The 23,069-nt window shown below is 50.1% G+C and overlaps 1 protein-coding gene across 1 annotated transcript in view; it reads left to right on the top strand.

Annotated features, from left to right (window-relative positions):
• The first annotated feature begins 2,503 nt into the window (after positions 1 to 2,503).
• COL20A1 (collagen type XX alpha 1 chain) overlaps positions 2,504 to 23,069 on the top strand; it is a 53,047-nt gene continuing 32,481 nt past the window's right edge. Inside the window, exons 1-15 of the mRNA XM_063404327.1 lie at positions 2,504 to 2,830; positions 6,182 to 6,266; positions 8,592 to 8,702; positions 10,245 to 10,388; positions 10,627 to 10,785; positions 11,669 to 11,869; positions 13,078 to 13,233; positions 14,188 to 14,307; positions 14,481 to 14,645; positions 15,890 to 16,054; positions 17,673 to 17,845; positions 18,883 to 19,012; positions 20,221 to 20,366; positions 21,945 to 22,068; positions 22,534 to 22,673. Coding sequence (XP_063260397.1) covers positions 2,753 to 2,830; positions 6,182 to 6,266; positions 8,592 to 8,702; positions 10,245 to 10,388; positions 10,627 to 10,785; positions 11,669 to 11,869; positions 13,078 to 13,233; positions 14,188 to 14,307; positions 14,481 to 14,645; positions 15,890 to 16,054; positions 17,673 to 17,845; positions 18,883 to 19,012; positions 20,221 to 20,366; positions 21,945 to 22,068; positions 22,534 to 22,673 — 2,097 coding nt within the window. The 5' untranslated portion in view covers positions 2,504 to 2,752. The remainder of the gene's footprint in view (positions 2,831 to 6,181; positions 6,267 to 8,591; positions 8,703 to 10,244; positions 10,389 to 10,626; positions 10,786 to 11,668; positions 11,870 to 13,077; positions 13,234 to 14,187; positions 14,308 to 14,480; positions 14,646 to 15,889; positions 16,055 to 17,672; positions 17,846 to 18,882; positions 19,013 to 20,220; positions 20,367 to 21,944; positions 22,069 to 22,533; positions 22,674 to 23,069) is intronic.

Below are 23,069 nucleotides of genomic sequence, written 5' to 3' on the forward strand. Positions count from 1 at the left end.
TCTTGGAATTTTTTCCGCTCTTGAAATGTTTGTCTCTACCTGCTCTTAGAGTGCCTAAGCTCTTGCAGCTCCTTTTTTTGTGCCAGTGTGAGAATTCAGCACTTATTGAACCCCACCTCAGAGCAAGCCCTTCGCCAGCCAAGCTGTGAGGCAGGTGGCAAAGCTGGTAAGCAGCAAGAAGTTTATACCAAGAGATTCTGTCTGAGCTGCCCTGAGCTGTCTGTGCACTCTTCTGAGAACACAATGTGCTCTCCAGATGGCCCCATCAGCTGTGCCACCGGCTCTGTCAAGAAAATAAGGAAATGAGTACAGGAATGTGTGTTCCTTGTGAAGTCTAAGGCTCCTGCTACTCTCCACGCTCACAGCCAGGGCTGGTCGCTGTTCCCAGCTGTTTCTTGAAAAGGTGACACTTCCACTCTTGTGCTTTTTGTGCCCCCACCCCTTAACATTGCTTAATTTCATTAATCAGCTTCACCTCAGCAAGGAGGCAGGCAGAGATCCCCAACATCACAGGCTGCTACCAACCTAGTGGGGAGCAGTGGGTAAAGGAGGGACCAAAACCAGAGAGTGCCCAGAAGGGAACGTGTCCTAGTTTGGATCTGGCTCTGGGAAGGAATAAAAAGGAGTAAAAGCCACCAAAATCCAGCCCCCTCTCCCCTGCTGCTTGCAGGATGGCTGTATTTGTAGCCAGTGCAAAATATTCCTTGCAAACTACCCTGAAAGTGAACTAAATACAGAAAAACAGGTAATAACAAGAAATTAGGGAGGTTTCCTTCTTTCCAGCTCACGGAGCATCCTGTTTGTGATTAGCCTGCTGTGCTGTGCACAGACAGGATGATTGCCAGCACTCCTGCTTAGGGCAGGGTCCTCTGTGCAGCTCCTTTGGCCACAAACCAAGCCTAAAATAAACCCCCAAAGGCCAAAAATAGGAATTTTTATTTGTGTTAAAATGGGGTTGACTTGGAGAATCTGGTGCCAGCTGTGTATCAGGTATTGCCATGCTGCTGGCTGCTTTTTCCCTTGGTATAAAGGGGTTTCTGCTCCCCCAGTGCTGGTGCTGAGATCATGGGACAACTTGGAGCACAGAATTCCTGGAACAGGTTCCAGGCAAGATGTTTGCATTGATAATTGGGGTCCTTCCAGCCCCTAAGTGGAACCAGACCATCTCCTCAGCATTTGTCAATAAACTCACAGTTATTTGTAGCGTTCAGTGCACGAGTCCAGCAACTTCCATCTGCCTTTTTCCTTTTGAAATTCTCTTTAGGGAGAGTTTGGGTGTCTGGGATGTCCCAAAGGTTTAACCCAGGGTGCTTGGCTTACACTAAGGTCAAATCCAGAAGATTTAGGCATGGTGTGGGCACCTTGGGAAAGGCGGGTCAGGAAAGAACACCCTGAACACAAGCACTGAAAACAGCTCCAGATTTTTCTGCAGGAATTTTTAATTCTGGACTTGAATTCCTTCAAAGCACAGGAGACAAGTGCTCATTTCTTTCTCTCCTTCTACTTTTAAAGAAAACCATAGCAGCTCTGAGCAACCTCAGAAATCCAGCAGGAATTACAAAGAGGTAATTTGTATTATTTACACACAGGGCAGTGACAACCCTCTCCCCATGGGATAAAAAATGCTCTGTGCATTGCTTTATTAAGATTTGTTGCCCATTTTTTGCCCAGGGAAGCTGTGGCTGCCCCATCCCTGGAAGTGTTCAAGGCTGGGTTGGATGGGGCTTGGAGCAACCTGGGATAGTGGAAGGAGTTCCTGTCCATGAAGGGGTTGGAATAACACCCTTTGCTTTGTCCCTTCCAACCCAAATCCTTCTGTAATTCTATTATTTAAGTGCTTCCTTTTGATGTTATCCTTTGGTCTGTATACTGTGATGCTTTTAAGTACTTACAAGATTATAAAACAAAACTGCAAAGAGCTAACAAATGATTGTTTATTGTGCAAAATATTTTAAAAACTATGACTTTTTCCCCCCCCCGTTTAACTTGACACTTCCAGAGGTGTCTGTGTTTCCTGCTGAATGGCAATGCAAATGTCTTAAACCTCAGTTGTGTCTTAAACACCTCAGCCTCAGATGGGAGACTGATGCTGACACTCCCTGCAGATGCAGCTGAAAACCCGGCCTCTGTAACCAGAAAATTCACTGTCAGTCATTCCCTCTTGGCAATGAGGACAAAATCCATCCAGAAAAGGTTTTGGCGGGGGGCTGGGTGTCTCTCCCAGGTGCTCCCGGTGCTGAGGGTCCCTCCCGCAGGAGCTCAGGGCTGGATCCCGCAGCTGAGGAGCCCCAGCACCGCCGAGCTCCAGTCCGTGATTCAGCCCCTGGCCCTGCAGAACTCACAGATGTGCTGAATTTCCCTGGGAAAGGCAGCCCAGCTCCCCCCGGTGCTCTCCCGGCCGCTCCATGCGGTGTGAGCGGGGCTGCGCCCGCTCCATCCCGGGCGCTCCGGGGCTGGGCGGGAGCCGGGACTTGTTGCTGCCTTCTAGGAAACAAACGTGCAGCCTCCCAGACAGAGATTCGGGGTCATTTCGTTCGCAAAGCCCCTAAAAGCTTTGCCAGAAAGCAAAGCTTTCCCAGCAGAAGCAACCCCGTGCTTTTCATGCTTTATTTGGCCGCGCAAGGGGCCAAGCCGTGCATGCGAGGAGGGAGGTGGGGGAATCCCATCCCATCCCTCTCCCTCTGTCCCCCCTCCCCTTCCCTATCGCTCCTGACGTCTGGGAGCTGAAATCTTCAATCACGCCGAGGAGCAGATGAGGCAGGGCGGCCTCTCGCACATCTCGGGACCGGCGGGGGCCGCTCGCTCCGGGGGAAGCCGCTCGCTCCGAGAGGTCTGTGCCGCCTTCCCCCGGGGATGGGTTCGCAGGGATGCCCAGGAGGGGCTGTGCTGTGCTGGAGCATGCGTGGGTATCCCAAGAAGGGAATTTCGGCGGGGTTTTGCTCTCCGGGAAGCCTGGAGCTGGTGCAGCGCTTGGGGCAGCGCTGCTGGTGCCGGGCAGGGTGACAGGTCCCATCCTCTGCGGGTGAAGTGGCTTCAAGACACATTCCCTGACAGTCTAAACACTGCCAGGACTGCCTTGGCAGCTCCTCAGGGGCTATGGCTGTGAGAAACGCACTTTGTTTGTTTGTTTGATTTTTTTTCCCTTCTGTTTTGTGGCTGATAGTACAAAACTGCAGGATGTTGCTGTCAGAGAGTTCTTGGAAGGGTTTGTGACCTGTGTGGGTTTTTCCCACCTGGAGCTGTGGGTGGGATCAGCCCGATGGGCTGGGGGAGCTGCAAAAGCTCTGCCTAGATGTGGAACTTTTTCATGACTTTTTTTTTAGTCTGGTGCTGTGATGTTTGAGACCTTTTGTTCAATAGTGGAACTGAAAGAGAGGAACTTTACAGGAGAAAATAGAAAGGGGCTGATGAATTCACGGTTTTTAGTCGGTTTTAGTTGCAAAGCACTCGGGGAATGTGGGACAGATTTATTCCCTGCAGCTGGCTGCCTCCAGCAGGTCCTGTTCTCTTCTGCAGGGCTGTCCCTGGCACTGCTCATGTGTCCAGAACTGAGGTGAGATTACCTCCAAATCCTCACCTTTAGTTGTACTGATTTAAATATTTGCCAGGCATTTTTTTTTCTTTAAGTAAAGCCTCTGCTTGTAAAATTTCCTGTGCTAAAACGGGGATCTCTGAGTGCCTTAACCTCCAAATCTCCTCTGAGCACACGGCTGGAGCAAGTGGAAAGTGGTGTGTGCCCCACACCCCCCTATTTTCCAGGCCCTGGAAATACTCACCACTTGCTCCATGTGCTGATGTCTCCCCATTCCTTCCCTGGGGGTGAATAACAGGAGAGAGGCATCAGCCTGCTGTGGGCTCCCTGCCTGCCAGCCCTGGCTGGCTGGGGGCACCACTGATGGCAGAAATGGATGTCACAGAGTCCCTGAGCTGGGGCTTGGGATGTGGCAGGTGGGTTTGGAGAGGGAGCTTCTCCAGGTGTGTGTCCCCCACCACTTCAGACAGGTGCATTTGTTATTCCTGGTTTACAGGTAATGAATGTTGGAGAAGAGGCAGCATGGTGATGGGTTTGCCTCTGAGATGGCAGAAGAGGTCAAGTCTCTATTTCTTGCTTTAAAGTTACAGAGAAGATCCACACCCTGCAGTCTATCTGTGCCCAGTCTGGGTTAAAACCAGGATTACTGAGGGTAGTGAGACCTGGCACAGGGTGCCCAGAGAAGCTGTGGCTGCCCCTGGAGCCCTGGAAGTGTCCCAGGCCAGGTTGGACGAGGCTTGGAGCAATCTGGGATAGTGGAAGATGTCCTGCCCATGGCAGGGGGGTGGAATGAGATGAATTTTAAGGTCCCTTCCAGCCCAAACCAGTCTGTGATTCTGTGATAATACTGAACTCATCCTTCCTGACACCACAGAGTCAGAGCCTGCAGTAAGCCCAGGTCAGTGCAGGCTGGAGGAGTTTATTTCTCTGGCCTTCACATCCCATATTACCCTGGTTAACATGAGAAGATCACACATAACCCAGTGCTTTTGCCAGAGTTTGGCATCTTGTTTGTCAGCAGAGTTGCACAGAAGTTTCAAGGGAATCAAGAGCAGTTTGGTGGCATTGCAAAATGGCCGGAATGAAATTTTAGTTGAAGGAATTTGAGAAATGCTGACTTTTTGGTGTTGTTTGGCGCACACACCTCTGCAGCCAGCAGAGGCTCTGCTTTCCTGGAGGTCATAGTTAGAGTCCTGAAACCCACCTATAAAATGTTTGCTGTTTTTTATAAACAATGACCTCATTTTATTAGCTGGAAAAATAAAGCAAGTGTTGCCCATGGCTAAAGGCTTTGGTTACACTGCAGTTGTTCCATTCATCTTCAGTCAAAAAAAACCTCCTCAGACAGAGAAGGGTGGTTAACAACTCCCTGTTACAACTTGCATGTTTTTCCATTCATTCTTCCAGCAGTTTAGATCTGATTTAAACAGATCATGCCTGGGTCACTCACGTGCATATTTATTTTTCCTTGAAATGGCTACAAAGCTGCAGTGTTTGCAGGGAAACAGGCATTTGCCAGGAGCCTCTACATACCTGTCCATCAAGGTGAATAGAAGTGAAATGTCACTGCAGGAGGCAGAGGAGGGAGTGGGTGCAGGGGCTGCTTCTGCCAGAAGCAGTGAGGCTGAAATGTGGAGCACAGAGATGAGAAAAGGCCAACAAGGTGTGCTCAAAACTTGGTTTGCTGAGACCCAGGTGAGGGGGTGGCACTGCTTCCATCAGGGTGGTTTTCTGCTGACCTGGAGTTCCTGACCCAAAGTGAAGAGCACTGAAATCCAGGCTGGCAGAGCCACCCGTGGGTGCTCCAGGTCCAAGGGCTGAGGCTGGCAGTCAGATCTGGCCCTGCTGCAGAGGTGATTTCTGAGTCAAACTGATCCTCTGCCATGGTTCAGTCTGTCCTGTCTGTTTTCAGTCCATTCAGGTGAACAAATTAAAGCAAAACTATCTCAACAAGTCCTGGATATAGCTCATTGAGAATGAAATAAGAAATAAACCCCTTCTTCGTCCACTGGGTCTGTGGATCCCTCCTGCTGCAAAATTGCTTTATCACAGCAACTGGTGTCATTAAATCCGTGGTTTGAGGAGCCTGGCTGCCACAGAGTGCTCCTCTCTGTGCTTTTCCCCTTGTGATGGGTGTGTGCATCCCAGGGTGCTGTCTGCATACCTGTAATGATGGTGGTCATGATGATCAGAATGAATTACTGTTGTACAGTTTAAACCAGAAGCTATTCTGGAATCTGTCTGTCCAGCCAGTTGCCAGTGATTCCCGTGATCAGAGCAGAACCCTGTGAGCAGAACCCTGATGAGATCAGAGCAGAACCCATCACTGTGAGTTCCACTGCTGAGATTGTCCTGCCCAGAGTGCAGTGCCCAGCCCCAGGCCCCAGCAGGAGGAGAGGAGTGTTCCCCACCAGGTTTATAAACATAGTTTAGTCCAAGGCACTGAAGAACTATATTGGAGAGACCAAAAAAAACAAAATAATGTGTAGGGATCACAGGAAAATCTGTGTGTTCTTCTCCACCCACCCTTTCAGTGCCATCAGTGATATCCAGAGCTTGTGGTGCTTTAAATGAGGACACAAAAAATTGGTTTTTTACATGGTGAAATACAGCTTTTACTTCTCCTTCTTGACATTTGCCCTTTTGCAGGTCCTGGTGACAATGCTGATTCACACTTGGTTCTTCCTTGCCTGCCTGCCTGTGGTGAGCCATGTCTGGGGACGAGTGGGCCAAGGTAAGGAGCCTGCCTGCCCTTTGGGGCTGGTCCCTATGTCTGTCTGTCCCCTGGGACAGCCCAGCCCTTCCCCTTGGCAGTGACACCACGGGAGGGGCATCCCCAAGGCCAGGCAGGATTCCAGGGGGCTGCTGTGCTCTGCTGTCTGCTGGTGAAGCTCCAAACAGCCTTTCCCAAGCGTGAAGGGGAAATGAGGGGTCAGGGGGCCCATCTGGGGAGAGCCCCTCCATCCCTCCCCACCCCGCCAGGCCTGTCCTCATCTCTGGCAGCAGTTCAGCCACTCCCTTGCATCAGGGATGCATTTCAGCCTGTGCAAGCAAGGAGGAGCTTATGGGATCTGTGGGGGCCTGAGAAACAGGAAGAAAAAGGGTGTTGTTCCTTCAGACACTGCACCTTCCTGCTGTGGGTGTTGGTGGTGAGATGTGGTGCAACATCTGGGTGAGAGAGCACGAGGTGATTCCTCCTGTATTGTCCTGCTCTCCAGAGTGACCAGAAAATGCCTCCAGCGCTCAGCACAGCCTTTCTGGTGTGGAACATCCAACTTAATGTCACGTTTGAGTGTTCTGTGGAGGAGCACAAAGGTTTCTAGAGAGGTGGTGGCACTGCGGGGCTGGCACAGATGTGTCTCCGTGCTGTGTATCTTCCAGACTTCTGCAGATGAGCCTGAGCTTAGCTCCCTGTGAGCTGGAGAGCAAGGTTACAGCATCAAACAGTGCACATCTAACACAGGGCAAGGAAACAGTGGAGCTTTCATGGCACTGGGGATCATTTGCATCCAGCACATAATGGTGCTTTAGAGGATGATGTCCTTTCTGGTCTGGCTGGGGACATTCTTGTCCTTTTAGCTTCTGGGCTCCTAGAGTGATGCCCAAGGAGCTGGACCACACTTGGCCAAAAGAAGACAGCTCCATGCTTAATCTAACTATGAATTCCCCTCATTGTTCCACAATCTTTTACCATTTCTTTTAGGCATGATTTTGGGATTTGCTTTTTGCCCTTCACCCCTCTTTCCCCTGTTTTCTTTCTTCCTCTTCAGATTTGCCTGGGGTGAGATGTGAATTTGAGCTTTGTTTCCCCAAAATACTTATCTGCTTGTTGGGCAGCCTGCAGGAAGTCTCTGCAAGGAAAGGTTAAGGCACAGATGTTGGGCTGAGATAAGCAGGAACCTCACTGCCAGCTCTCACTGCTTTCCTGGGGGGTGACATGGTGGCAGGGATGTCAGGAGTTGTCTGGGCATCATGCAAGACCAGATTAAGGAGTTGAGGAGCCCTGGGTGAGAGTTTGGCAGCACTGAGCAGAAACTACAGGTCACGCTGAGATTTATTTTTGTGTGAGTAATTGTAAAGGGAAAGAGATTGTTAATAACTGCAAATGAGGGGGAGCCCTAGGGTGCAGATGTTTATAGTGTGCTCACTCACTGCAAATTAGGGCATCCTGCTGGAAAGGCAGCTCTGGGCACAGCGTTAGGAGGGGAGAGAAATCTGCTGAGCTGCCATCCTGCATCCAGCCGAGTGAAAAAGTTTCATGTGGTGACATTTGTGCGGCAGGAATCATTGAATCAAGGAGTGACACATGAGCCCAGACATCTAGCTGGGGTTAACAGATAGCTGTGAAATCTGGAGATGATAAAGGAATGTGCGCTTTCTTCTCTTTACCTCCTTGTCTGATACTATTTTTTTCCTCAGGATTTGTCATTTTGTTTGCAGCTCCCTGCAGCAAACTGATACAAGCTGGTGCCCATGAGTTATGGTCCTGCCAGGAGCTGTTATTTACACTTTATCAGGTTTTCTTTCTTTCTTTTTTTTCCTTCTTTCTAAACCCAGCTGGTCCTCGGAGCTGCCTCTGAAATGATCATTCTGCAGAAGTGTGGGATCCATCACGTGGGGAATTTCTGTATTTCTCAGCAGCCCAAGCCTATTGAACAGCCTTGCTTGAGCCCATTTATCTGCTTGCTGCCCTCCCATTTCACACGTTTGCACTGAACACACTTGCTGTAAAAATATCATTCAGCATGAAAGCTCCTGGGAGGGTCCTTCAAGACATGAAGGGTCCAGAGAAAGCCCCCAGCTCTGGGGAGGCTGCTCTACCTTTCTGCAGGGTTATGAAATGAGAAACTCCTCTCTGCAGGAGGCTGCAGGCCTGCAGAGGTGCAAGGGGACTGCAGGAGCTGCCAGGCAGCCCCAGGGGATGCTGAGGACTCCCCTGGGGTGGGGAAGGTTCCCTTTGTCCTATAACTCCTCCCGTGTCCGTGGAGGAGGCAGCACACCTGGGTTTGGTGGGAGGAATGTCACCCATAACAGCACGGACACCTTTCCTCCTCCCCAGGGTCAGGCCGGCTGAAACTCACTGTCCTTTCAGAAGACAGGCTCCAGATGAAGTGGAAAGAGACTGAAGGGAGCATCAGTGGCTACAAAGTTCGGGTAAAGCCCATGGCAGGTACGTGCTGACACCCTGGACGTGACTCCCAGAGATTCATGTGTGACAGGGACTGAGCTCCAGCCCTGGAGCACAACAGGACACAAGTATGAGCATTATTTAGACTTTAAGGGAATAGAGAGAAGGCAGAGGGAATTATCCACAGCCTGTTCTGGTTCCAAGTGTTGGTTTCACTGGGCTGTACGTGCAGCACTGACGAGGAGCCTTCCTGGCCACCATGGGAGCAGTCTGCAGTGCCACCCAAAGCAGGCACAGCCCCTTTATCACTCATCCACAGGAAAGAGAGGACATTCAGCTCTCTTCATCCTAGGAGAAAGGTTTAGCCAGAAACACTGTTCTTTGGGACTCTGAGAGGCAAAAATGAGTAAAGTTCACTGCCTGGCTCTCCTGTGGGAGCTCCCAGCTCCCCTCCACCTGCAGGGACAGGGAATGGGAAGCCTTTGACCCTGTTTGTGAGGGTGGGCTCATCCCTCCACCTCCCTGCCCCTACTCCCCGATGTCAGATGTTGAACCCGGTGGTGCTGGAAGGACACGATGTCCCTCAGCGGGGACATGATGCTGGCAGCACCTTTGGCCGTGGCTGGAGCTCGGCTCCAGGCGCTGCCGCTTTCCAGCGAGCCGGAAAAGGGAACCGGGAGCTGCGGGCAGGAGCGCGGGCGGCAGCTCCTGTGATCATCCACCCGTTTTTAGCTCAGCCCCCACCTGTTTCCCAGGCTGGAGCAGGAGGTTTCTCATTCCTTCCCTGCCCCGCTCCTCCCCGGAGCCTCAGCCCAGCAGAGACCGGCAGCATCCCGGGAACGCAGGGAATCCCCGCCGGCGCTCCCTGCACATGCCTGAGGCTTTCCCCCTCGGGCTGGGGAGTTTCCAGCCCTGGGCAGGAGCACGGGGCTGCCTGGTCACAAACACATCCACCTCCAGAATTTAAGGCTCGCAGGCCTTTCCTGGTCAGAGGGGTTTAGGGAGCTGCTGTGCCTCTGTTTCATGGGGCAGCAATCCTTGCTCCCTCTGTCACTGCCCTGCCAACACAGAGACGCCCCAATTCTTGGCCATTCCAGTCCCAGGAGAGGGTCCCACAGCTCGGGACATGGGTGTGGAGGGCTCTGGGGACAGTGCCAGCCCTAGAAATGAGCTGTGCCCTGCAGGCAGCAGCTGTCCTTGGAGACAGATGGGGCAGAGACAGCACAGCTGGGGTAAGGAAGATGAGTCCGAGTGCCAGCGGTGCCCTCCAGAGACACCGAGTGCCCTCCTCATTTTGTCACCTATGCCCTCAATCAGTTGGGTGTTTTCATAAGCAGTTGCCAGTCTTTACACTCTGAACACCAGCTTTTCACTCTACAACTCCTTGGGAAGCTGGTGAGAATTGCACCAATATTGGGTGGGAAGTAATTTTCTAATTTGGGCACTCCTCAAAATTTAAAGCATAAATAGGAGCTGACTGCGGTCCCTAGGCAGACATTCCCTGCATTTCAGTGCTGCTTTTGCTACTGTCAGCTTAAATTTAAGCTCTGGCGGGCTCTGAACTGTGGCTTCATCCCACCTCAGGGGACTCGGAGCAAGAAGTCATGCTGAAAACCAAGACTCCCAAAGCCACAGTGGGAGGGCTGAGCCCCACCAAGGAATATACCCTGCAGGTCTACGTGCTCAATGGCTCCCAGGAAGCCCTGTTTGCCAAGAGGAAATTTGTGAGTAAGTGGAGAGGGCTAAATTTTACCTCTCAGAGCTCCTGAATCTCTTGGGGCTGTGGCTGCTCAGAGCCCATCCTCTGGCACATGCCCTGCAGACAGTTTGGCAATCACAGAGCCTGGTTCTGTTTTGGTTGGAAGGTTAGAAAGGCAGATGGGGAAGACCCAGGGGATGAGGGAAGGACTGCAGCTCACAGGCCTCTCTAGATGGGCCTGTTTCTCTGTTTTTGGTTTTCCTACAGTAGAGGAACTCAGAAATGCATCCCAGACTAGAAACAGCCGAAGGAACGCAGGAGCTGCGTCAGGAAAGAACCTCACCTCCTCGGGGAGCTTGGCAGCTGAGCACAGTGGGGTGGCAGAGGCCACTCCACCAGCCCTGAACACTGCCCTGTCACAGGCAGGTGGGTGCTCTCACCATCCTGGAGTCACAAGGATTGATTTTGAGCCATGGCCTGTGCCGTGCTACCACAGCTGGAGCATTCAGCTGTCCTTAAAACCATTTCAATTTTCTCCCTGCAATCTCCCTTCAGAGATATTCTTTCAGTGAGCCTTGCTAGCCTGGTCTCATCCTTTGCATACAATTCTTAGCTGCAGAAACACAGTAAACCACCTAAAAATGTTTGCCCCTCATTCCAGCCAAGCTGAAAATGCACATCCATGTATCCAAATTCAGCAGATGCAAACTTATTCTTCAACTGAATGTGGATCCTTTGAGAACACTGGGGCTGATGGTGCTTTTTTATCTTGAGCTCCGTGGCCCAGAGCTGGCTGCAGATGCTCTACAAGGATTTCCTCAACTTCCCTGGCTGAGGACTGTATGTAACTAGAGAGTCTCATGTTTCCGTGAGCTCAAAAGGGAATTACACCTGCTGGTGGAAGAAAGATCCATCAGGGCCATTATCCAAAAAGTCTTGCACTAGCTCAAGGTGTTTGCAAGTCACAGATTGCCAAGCTCTGGAGAGCAACTGGGTATGGGGTGCCATGGGATGTTTTCCCGGATTTATATTTTATAAACATTCATTGTTTTTCATCATCGAAGATAATGGGAAGGACAAACTTGCTGATGTGATCCATTTTTAACATTAGCTCCTGAGCATGAACCCTCTCTGAGGTATGAATGAAGGTGGTGTCAGTCTATCCACCTATTTCCATAAGCTTATAGGAATTTTACCCTCTCTGGGCCCCCTACACCTGTGCCAAATGTGTCTTAAACCCCACTGAGGAGTGGGGTTGCATGTGGATAACACAGGTAGGGACAATGGGATTTTTCTCTTTGGAGCACAGCAAAGGACAGAGCTGAGAAGAAAAGGCAGAAGGGGATTCAGTCAAAGAGCTCAGGAGAAACGACAAGAAACCAGCCCAGCATGGAGGGCAGTGTGACAGAAACAACATCAACAACCCCAAAATCATCCCCGCACACTCCTGCAAACGCAGAGCGAGAGTCTCCAGGAAAAGAAAAACCCCCAAAAGATTCACTGAGGCAAGGTGAGAGGGGGTTCAAACTTGTCTTGCTCCTTCTTCCCTGCTGTTTTCCCTAACACTCATTGAATTCAAGCTTTCCAGCCCACCCTCTGCCCCTCCAGAGTACCGTGCTGCTGCTTGTGCTTCCAATCACTAGGTCATGCTTTGGGAGCTGTCAGAGCTCACTGGAGAAATTTGGAGTTCTGTAGAACAACATGAATTATCAGGAAAGCTGGAGTTAGGCCAAAAATTCCTTCCAGATGATTTAATTTATGGATTTTAATTGATTTGGCACCATTCTCTCTTTGTGTTGTCATCTCCCCCGGCTTCTGGCAGATTCATGTAAGCATTTTTGCTCTTCAGCAGAGCACCCCCAGCCATGGAAACACCTTTCCAAGGTGTTTCCTTTACAAGCACCAGGGGTGTTTGTTACCCGGCCTGCTCCTCCTCCTGGGCTTGTTCTTCGTGTTTCACAGATAACTGATCCATGAGGATCCCTCAGATTTGGTTGAGATTGTGAAGGCTCCCAGCCCTGCTGAAATGGTGGGAATGGGATGGGCCAGAGCATCCCCTTTGGCCCAGTAGAAATCCCTGTCTGTGATAAGGAGACACACCTCCTTGGACCTGATAAAACTGAATGGGATCATCTGTTTCCCCTTCACCAAAGATGGAAAACTTCCCATCAGAAATACTCAAGGAAGATGCATTCAATTAGCAACATGCCTTATCTTATCCTCTGAAGGCCTGGGGTGGGGAGGAAGGCAGAGCTGGAGTATCCACTGTGCCAGCAGGTTTTTACAGAGAGATTTGATTTAATATAAAGCCATGGAATAATTGTAGCCCACAGGGGATCTTGTGATGGAATGGAATTAAGTAATCACCTGCAATTCTTGGAGACTTAGGCTAGATAAAAGGAAGCACTGGGCTGGGGCAGAGACGGAATGGAGCTGACAGCTTGCAGAGAGCAGTGCTTGGGTTAGCACACGTTTCCTGACAGCTTTAACCCCTTCTTTGCAGAGGTGCAGCTGCACACCACTCCATTTGGAAGTGCTGAGAGGGGTTATCCTTGTCTCCGTGGCTTTCACAGGATGCTGGCATGTGCCAGACTGGCAGATGGTCCATTCCACCAGGCAGACAAGGCCTTGCACAGCAGATTTGCTTTTTATCTTAAAACTGAAGCAGGTTTTTCTCCTTACAATTGCTTCTCTCAGCATCAAACCTTTTCCCTGCAGGCTCCCAGTTCCAGTGTGACACACCCGCAGTGATTGACATCGTCCTGCTTGTAGATGGGTCCTGGAGCATCGGGCGCAACAATTTCAAGCTCATTAAGGAGTTCCTGAGCAATTTGATTTCCCCATTCAGTATTGCAGAAGACAAGATAAGAGTGGGTAGGACGTGCTCCTGTTTTCTGACCTTGGGATGTTGATGTTTGAAGGGGCCTTGGTCTCTTGTCCCTGTGGTTATGTGCTCCTCTTGGGAGCTGTTATTTCTTTAGGATGGGGTCCCAGAGTTGCTGCTGGAAGCTTTTCCCATCTGGCAGGAAGCTCTGGCCTCTAGTGGCTGTGAAAAATATCTGCACAGTGAACAGAAGTGCTGTCTTTGGGCAGCCCTAGGTGGGGTGGTGATGCTGAGATACTTCTGGGATTTGCTGCCATCTCTGACGAGGTGCTCAGCCACCAACGCACTGGGTGCAGTGGCAATGCCACACTGGGGCTGCTGTGAATCCATCAGGGAGTGTGGCTCAGCTCTGAGTGATGCTGGCAGCCTGGCTGTACATGAAATAGGATGGTTTAAGTCCTTCTCAGCCCTTGCAGCTGATTGTTTGACCCAGATTCACCTCAAAACTTTGTCAAATACCTCTGATCATCATGGCAGAGATGTGTACCCCTGTACCCATCTGGGGTCTGAGGCATTGCTTTGCTGACAGCATGGCAGGGTTGTAGAATCATTGAACTGTGGGATATTCTGATTTGGGAGGGACCCATAAAGATCATCAGGTCCGAGTCCTGACCCTGAGGATCCCACCCGGTGCCTGACAGCATTGTCCAAACATTCCTGTGAGGTCTGGGACTGTGACCACTGCCCTGGGCAACACGTTCAGTGCCCCACCACCCTCTGGGAGAAGAACCTTTTCCCAATACCCAGCCTAACCCCCCCCCACCCCTTACTCAGATTCATGCTATTTTCTCAAAACCATGAAGAGAAGTGGAGTTAGTGCTCACCCCTAGTCCCTGTCATTGTTTTGTGTCACCCTCCCTGCCAGTCCTGACTCTGGCTGGCAGGGTGGGCCTCCTGCAGCTCACCTGGGCTGGCTCCATGCCCACTGCTCCTGTGTTCCCCAGGGCTGTCCCAGTACAGCAGTGACCCCCGCACGGAGTGGGACCTGAGCGCTCACTCCACCAGGGAGCAGGTGCTGGAGGCCGTCAGGAATCTGCGGTACAAGGGTGGCAACACCTTCACAGGTAACTCTGCCCTGCAGGGCTCCAAGCAGCCACTGCAGCCACGGAGGGGGAAGCTGTTCCCATGGATAATGTGCTCCGTGGGGACTGTGGGCACTGGGGAGCAGAGAACACAGCAAAGGCATTGGGGTTTTTTGGAAGGCTGTGGCACAACCTCCCTCTCTGCCCCTCCCCAGGTCTAGCCCTGACCCACGTCCTGGAGCAGAATCTGAAACCAGAGGCTGGTGCCCGGCTGGAGGCTGAGAAATTGGTGATCCTCCTGACTGATGGGAAATCCCAGGACGATGCCAACCTGGCTGCTCAGACCTTGAAAAACCTGGGCATAGAGATATTTGCCATCGGTAAGATCACAGCCACTGATAAGTTGTAGGACAAAGCCAACCTATTTTTGGTCATCTTCAAATTGAAGATTATGTTCCCTCAACTTTGACAGAAGCTTTCTGAGGCTGTAGAACTGAGGTAGTGGGTGAGACCTGATTACATGGTGGCTCAGGTGAAAATTAACTCATTTATTCAGCCCAGGCTGTGTCTTCTAAGAAATTTTTTTTTTTGAGAAAACATTCACATGAGAGATTTCACACCTCCCATGTAAAGACCTTTGGGAGCCTCAGGGACCAGTGCCACAAAAACAATATTGTCGGCTGTGGAATTAGGCAAGAGAACGTTGTATTGGGGATGGCAGGAGACCTCCTGTGTAATTACTGCCTCTCACAACTTCCCATTTCTCTGAATAACAACATAATCTGCTTTTCACTGTCTGGCAGCAACACCGAGACACAGAATGGCCTTGAGCAGCTCTGGCCTTGAGGACCACATGAGGTGTGCTGCAGACTGATACATGAGCAATAAAGCTATATAAAAACTCCCCTAAAATAGCAATCTCCAAAAATTTAAGTGCTAATTTATGTTGGGAACATGCAAGAGAGGGTTTATTGCATAGAGTTATGCAGGTAAGTGGCTTTTATGGAGGGAGGAGAGCTGCTGAGCCTCCTTGGGCAGCGTTAGGGAACCTTGACCCTACTCTGGGAAGCAAAATGAGTTGTACTGTGGAGCTTGGTCTGCAGAGAGTTAATGAGGATGGGGAGCTGAAGGATGGGGATGGAGCATGCTGTGTGATGGAGAAGTTCTGTTATATAAAGGGGCTGCTTTTCGCTCATCCCTGACTCTGTTGAAATGCAAAATGATGTTCTGATGAACAACAGGCTCTCTGTGGGGAGCGCTGGCACCTCATAAATATAAAATGGTTGTTTGTTCATTCAGTCCTCATCCATTTATGCCAACTGCCTCTCGGGCTGAAAAATATCTACCTTTCTGCTAGCAAATCCTGCAAGGGGTGAGGAGGCAGGAAAACAGCAGGAAGATTCATCAGGCTGTCTCCAGGCCACTAAAGTCCTTGTGAGCTGAGAGCTCTTCCCAGGCTGGGCTGAGGTGGTCGCTGCAGGGAACTCAAGGCCACTGAGACCCCAGTGTGGCCGTGGGGTGATGGGGAGCTGTTCTGGGAGGGCAGGGTGGTGGTGAGCCCATCTCTGGGAGTGCCCCTGCTCATCCCCAGGGGTTCCTGAGCCTCCTCCTCCTCTGCTCGCAGGGGTGAAGAACGCGGACGAGGCGGAGCTGAGGCAGGTGGCCTCCGAGCCGCTGGAGCTCACCGTCTACAACGTGCTGGACTTCCCCCTGCTGGGCTCCCTGGTGGGCAAACTCACACGGGTCCTGTGCACCAGGATCAAGGAAAGGAGCCACAAGGAAACCACAGGTGAAGGGGGACCTCCCCAGTGAGGGCTGAGCTTCCTGCTGCTCACCTTCTGTCGCTATTGTATGTCGCAATTACAAACTAAAATAAAGATGCTTGACTCCAGCAGGTAGAAGACATCAGAAGGCTAAAAAACTTTATTGCAATTCCTTTCTGTCTTTTTATAGCCTGCTCTGCTAAAAAGACATGCCATTGGTCCACAGGATGGACACCTCTCTCTGTTGGTTAAGCAACACAAACAACACCTGGGAGAGAGGTTGTTATGGGAAAGGAATATTGTTTACCCAGAAATGTTATGGGAAGAAAAAAGTGTTTACACAAAACTGCCTGAGAAAGGAGAAACTGCTGAAAACTCTCCCTTGGGGAAGGCAGCAATTCTCAGGCTTCAGAAAATTTGGCCCACAAATGTATTAGAAAGGGCAAGTATAACGACACGACTGTAGTGTTCCAAAGAACCAGGGCAGGGCTTTATTGCACCCCATGCTTTTTATAGAGAGTTCTGAGGGAATGAGAGATGCTTGGCCCTCAAATCAACATTTCACCATGGCTGGCCATTCAGGAACAACACCCTTGGAAAACACCTTGCAAGTAAACAGCAAGTCCTCAAAACAGCACCTGCAGGGACTGTGTTGGTTCTCCCTGACAATTTCTCAGGCCAGTGTGGGGAAGTTGTGTGACGTTTTCCCACAAATTTGGCTTTCAGCATCCTCAGCCTTCCCCCTTCCTCTAGGAGGATAAAATCACCTAATGACACCAATTACCACTATAAGGAAAAGGGGCTTCCTTTCACTCTTCCTTTGTCATATGGTGTGATAAATGTGTTGTAACTGTCTCTTTCTCTGAGTTTCTTCCAACCAAAAAGAGGCAGAAAAAGCAGAAGAACTAAGATGAAAAAACTCTATGGAGTAAATGTGGAGGTAGGATGAGGAGATGATAAAACACCTAAACACATTTTTTTTTCTCCATAAACTTTGCATGTTGGATCTCCAAGGCATTTTCAAGTTCAAATCAAGCAGCCAAATCAAGCAAATTTCTTTCCTTTGCTGGGGAACAGCTTGCCTGATGAAGAGCATGAAGAACCACTCCAGATGTTAGCTTAGATTCTCAGGAGAAATATCGTGTACATATTTATGTCTCTTTTTGCTCTAAGATTGACCTAAGCAGAATGGGAACATCTAAATTTCAAACACAATTTTATTTTAATGCTCTGGACATTCATAAAAATAAATTCATTTATTCTTATTGATTTGTATTTGACATAATTAGACATTTTACAAAGGTGAAGATTAGGCTGAAGAAAAATGAGCTTCTCTAAAAAGAAACCAAAGTAATTTTTGCTTAATTTTGGCAAAGTTTTGTGATTGAGGCAAACAGACTTGTGTTGAAGAATTATTTGCAGCACCCAGCAAAATACACAGCCTTCTCTTTATGGAGTATTTATGTTCTCTGTACACTCAGTTTTAAAATATTTATTTCAGAGCAGTCTGGAACAGTTTCTATACTCTACAGGGAAGGAGGCTGCAACTTGATTTGAAAAATGTCACTCATATTTATGAGCTGGAAAGTACGTTTGGCATGAGAAGTGTGAATATAAGAAAATAGCTGTGTTTTTAATTCCTAGGCAGCGCTGTGAAAGACACCCCTGTGAACACAGGCTCCCAGCTCAGCCCAACTGACCTGAAAATATCTGCTGTGACCTCCAAGAGCATGCACTTGGCCTGGAGCCCTCCTCTGAGCCCACCACAGAAATACAGGGTTGTGTATTATCCATCCAAGGGCGGGACCCCCAAAGAGGTGAGAGAACTTTCCCTGGACACCTGGGACTGCCACAGCTTCCAGATGGTGGCTGGGAATGGAATTAGGGTGGACACAAAGAGGGTGGTAGTGGGACATCAGTTAAGCCAGAGGTGAAATTAAATGCACAATGAGTGTAAGTGTGACGAGGTAATAGGGTGACAAGACAGAAAACATTGATTTTTCTCTTAGGCAGTGTTATTCCCTCCCTAAATCATGTGTTTTGACTCAAAGAGGACACTCAGGTACAGAGAGCTGTTCAAGGATACTCATCTGTGATGGATATGATTTAAAAAAGCAAATCCCAATTGTGGATGAATTTCCATTGATTTCAGTGAGAGCATGACTCGAGTCTTGTGCTCAGTGTTTGTACAAATCCCAGGCTTAGAGGGCAGGAATCCTTTCTGCCTCTCAGCTCTCTGTTTTGGAGAGATTTTAGCTAGCACAAAGCACAGAAGGCAACTGCACTTCTTGTCTCTGGGCACAGACCTGCCATGGAGAAGCCACACTGGCCAGGGATGGCCAGTTCAGCCATTCCATTGCTGAAGAGCAGTGATGAATTAAGTTTTAGCTTTCATGTTTTTCAGATTCTGTCCTGCCTAGGGGTGCAGTTCTGAGCCTCAATTAAGTACTAGTAAGCTCTCCTCACAGACCAGGTAGACAAAACAAATCCTTTTCCTGCTGAAGACCAAGAACAACTTTCAGGCCCAAAAGCACAAACAAGGGTGGGCTGAAGGGAGGAACAAGATGGATGAGACCTCACAGCCTGGAGCTGGAATTGGACAATTAAACCCCAATATGCAAACGGGCCAAAACTCATGAAAATGTAAGACTTCATGACTGGTCAGCCATTTTTTGTGACCATTTTGAGTCCACCTTGGGTGTAGCCCTGGTCAGGCTCTTATCCTGTCCAAGGTGTGCCCTAAAGGCCTTTCAATAAATCCCTACTTATTCTCCAGCTCTGTCCAGCCTAGGTGAGCCCTCTCACAGTATCAGCAGCACCTCCCCGCCCTGACGGCGCTGCCTTGTGCTTGCAGGTGGTTCTGGAGGGCGCAGTGTCCTCTGTGCAGCTCTCCAACCTGAGCTCGCACACCGAGTACGTGGTGTCGGTGATCCCGGTGCGCGGCGCCGCCCCGGGGGACGCGCTCAGGGGCGTCACCTCCACTCGTGAGTACAGAGCTGGGCTGGTGTTGGAGTCTAGAACATCCCTCTGGCCACCCTGCAGGGTTTGGAGACCGGACAGGGGGGTCTGGGATCTGTACAAGGGGCTCAGCCAACCTCACACAGAGCCCAGGAGGACACTGCCTCTGATCCCTGTCCACGGGAGTGAATGCCCACGTTGTATGAATCACAAGCTGAGAGAATTCAAAATAAGTAGTATTTAGTTTGTCATAGAATGTAAATGTAGAATCTAGGATTTTTAGTATATGGGTTTGAAGAGGCAAGATGGAGGAATTGGGGGGTGGCCCCTGTGCTCCTTGTTCTTGCTCTCGTCCCCCATTTTCTGCTGAGTTGGATTTTAGAGATTGATTTAGAGTAGAAATGACATGTTAGCTTAGGTAGTAGGTATTGGTAAAATTCTGTAAATAAAAAGTTCGTTGTGGACAGTGGTTGGGTCAGGGGTACTGTACATAAGGTGTGGGGCTCTCTGATCCGCCCAGTCCTGCCGCGTGTCCTGCTCTGCTGGGGATGCCTCACAGAGCTGAGAAAGAACTGAGATAAGGTACCCTGCCAGGGTACCCTGCTGAGAAAGAACTGAGAGATAATGAAGAATAAACAACCTTGGAAACCTGCACTAGCGGACTCAACTTGTCGTCTCTGCCTCCGGTGTGAAACACTTGGGGCAAAGAGAAGACGAAAAACCTTATTACCTCTGGGAACAGCAACCCCGAGGAAACTCCCAGGGAAAAGCAACCCTGAGAGGCTGGTGGCTGGGCGTGGAAGGTGAGCAGAGATCAAGCTCTGACCATCTCAGACTGGAGCCTGCCTTGTGTATTTCCCTGCCTACAGGTCTCTTTATCTGTGGAGATGCTCAGAACTCAACCAGACAAAACCCTGAGCAAACTGTTCTTTGAGCAGCTGGCTGGGCCAGAGACCTCCAGGGGTCCTTTCCACCCACGTCACCCTGCAAAGCAGAATGTGGCAGTAACACACCCTGCTAGAAATATATTGCAACTCTTAGCTGGTTATTTTTTTTTTTTTCATCCATGGTCTCCAAGTCAATTAAACTCTCTGTAACATAGAGACTGTGTTACACATGGGGTAGATGCCCACCAGCTTGCAGTAGCTGCTGTAAAGCCAGGTGTCCCCAGGGTTTTGAGTTGTTTCAAACCTCATGCACTGAAGGTACCTTTGTGCCTTATTTTTCTCCTCAGTGCCTTTGTCTTCCCCTCGCTCCCTGCGTGTCTCTGAGCTGAGCCACAACAGTCTGAGGCTGAGCTGGAAAGCAGCCCAGGGAGCCACACACTACCTGGTGCTCTGCTCTGCAGCCCCTGATGGAGCAGAGGACTATACAACAGAGGTAAAGTTTGTGATAATAATGATAACCCTGTTTTTTCTTTGTCTGGACTGAGTTTAGTCCTAGGTCTAAGCTTTGGCAATTGGTATCGTGTGGTCAAAGAAAAAAAATGTATCAGAACTATTGCCAGAAACAGCTTTCATAAAAGATTCTTTTTTAATGATTTGTCTCAGAATGATTTATAACTGTGAGGGTTTCCTGTGGGAAATTAGAGCATGGGAGAGATCTGGCAGCCTCCTGGGGCCCTGGAAACAAGGCACTGAACTCACATCCTTGCAGCCCCAAGTGTAATAATCACTGTATCCTTGAGGCTGTACATAAACATCTTAACTATGTGTATTTTTAAATGTTAATTGAAAATGTGTTAGTGTGGATTTTGCTGACATCTGAAAACAGATTTGTGACACTGCAGATGAACAAAACAATGCTTGATGAATGGAAAATCCTTAAAAACATCTAAGAATGCTTTGTTGTGCATTTTAATGCCTTATCTGGAGTACCTGTAGGCTAATGATAAGAGTTTTAAAAAAACAAATTTGGCTAAGATTCCCCCTTGAAATGCACAGCAATAGGGGCAGTTGCAGGATGATTTTCTAAACAGAACAATTAATACTCTGCTTTCAGGGCATAATCACGGGATTTTTATAAGACTCAGAACACTTGAAGCAACACCAACATTCAAATTTGTATTTCAGCACACTAAAACATTCCCACAGCTGCCTGACCTACTCCCTGCAGGAGCACAATGCTCCAGAGCTGTGGGACGCCTGCAGAAGCAGCATTAGAACGTTCCCATCTCCTTACAAACCGTGCTGCGATGGGTGCAGGCTCCCGAATGCGGTGCCTTTCTGCGGGAGCCGCGCCGTGCCCGTGCGGCGCTGGCAGCAGATGGCAGCAGCCCGGCAGCGCTCCTGCCACAGCCTCCCCTGGGGCTGGAACAGCGGGATCACAGCTCCCCAACACCCCTGAGCCAACCCTCGGCAGCATTTTGGTGTGGGACACTGCGGGGCAGGGTTAGGAGGAGGTGCTGTGCATCCTGGTTTGGTGTCCCAGGGCAAGGGAGGCAGAGCACCTGCCCAGGTGGGACTGGAGGAGAGGAGAGTGAGGGGTGACACCATCGAGGTCTGCAGTGTCCTCAGGAGGGGAGGTGGAGGGGCAGCTCCCATCCCTGCTGTGTGTGACCATGGCAGGAGCCGAGGGAGCAGCTGGAGCTGTGCCAGGACAGGTTTAGATGGGATATCAGGAAAGGGTTCCTCACCCGGGGGGTGGCTGGGCACTGAACAGGCTCCCCAGGGAATGGTCACAGCACCAGGGTGACACAGGTCAAAGTGAATTTGTACAATCCTCTCAGGCACATGGTGGGGCTTTCCTATTCAGGAACAGGGTTTGAATTCTGCTGGTCTTCGTGAGTCCCTTCCAGCTGGGAATATTCTGTGATACTGTGATTCTAAGACCATTCTAAGGTGGAGATGTCCCCTTAGTGTAACCAAGGCCCGTGTCTCTGTAAGGTCCTGCTCTCTTAAATGCATTGGGAGGCACCCTAGAGCTGAAGGATACCCTAAAACCCCTCTCTGTTGGCAGGTGAAGGTGACCCAGCCCGAGGTGCTGCTGGAGGGGCTGGCCCCCAGCACGGAGTACTCCGTGGCAGTGTATGCCATGTACGGGGAAGATGCCAGTGATCCAGCCAGCATCCAGGAAACCACCCGTAAGTGCTGCTGCTGCTCACTGAGCTGTTATTAAACACTCAAGGCAGGAGAGACGTGTTCAATGAGGTGCTTCCCATATTGTGCATGTGGCTTGTACACACACTGCCTCTTTTCTGCTGGGTCTGAAGTGAATATTGGTCCCCAAGGGGATCTCTAATTGCTTGATGAGCTGTGAAAAAGGAGTGGTGTTCCCTTGGTAATAAAGGACCCCTGAAAGAGGTGTTCCTTGACATCTTTGTAGTCTGGGGAGGATAAAGGCAATCACCTGGCTGCTTCCTCACCTAAATCCGTGGCAGCTCTTCATAACCCCATAGATGCGCACGTGGTAGTGAAAAAAAGGGAATATTTTCCTGCATAATGAACGAGCCTCTTAGTTCAAGGTGAGATCATCTCGGAGCAGCAGGAGGCAGCGGGTGGCCTTTCCTTTGAGCCTTTTCCTTTGCTGTCACTAACTGTTGTTGCAGTGGCCCTGAGCCCTCCCAGGTACCTGAGCTTCTCAGAGCTCAGCCACGCGTCCGTGCGGGTCAGCTGGGAGGCGGCAGCGGCGGCCGTGCGCGCCCACCGCGTCACCTACACCTCTAGCAGAGGGGGCAACGCCGGGCAGGTGAGTGCTCAAGGGCTGGAGGGAGGAGGAGGAATTTGGGAAGATGGAGAACGTCCTGTGTTGAAACCCTGGAGGCTGAGAATCTCGGGTTTTCTGTGCTAAAAGGCACTGACACAAAAGCAAGTGCTGTGTTTGACCTGAGGCCGTGAAACAGGCTTCCGAAATTGAGTGATGGCACTGGGGTTGTGGGTGTGGAGTTTGAGTAGAATTGTGTGATATCACAGGGTGGAAAACTTAGGGTTTAAGATTTTAGTATATAGTAATATATATGGGGCAAGATGGAGGATTTAGGGTGTTGGCCAAGTCCTTCTTCTTCACCACCTTCTTCATGGTTTTGGGTGGCTTTTTTTCTAACTGGGTAAGAAAGTCGACCTCGAGTTTTTGGTTATTGGGTTA

Source organism: Prinia subflava, chromosome 8, assembly GCF_021018805.1.
Source record: "Prinia subflava isolate CZ2003 ecotype Zambia chromosome 8, Cam_Psub_1.2, whole genome shotgun sequence".
NCBI classification, from domain to species: domain Eukaryota; kingdom Metazoa; phylum Chordata; class Aves; order Passeriformes; family Cisticolidae; genus Prinia; species Prinia subflava.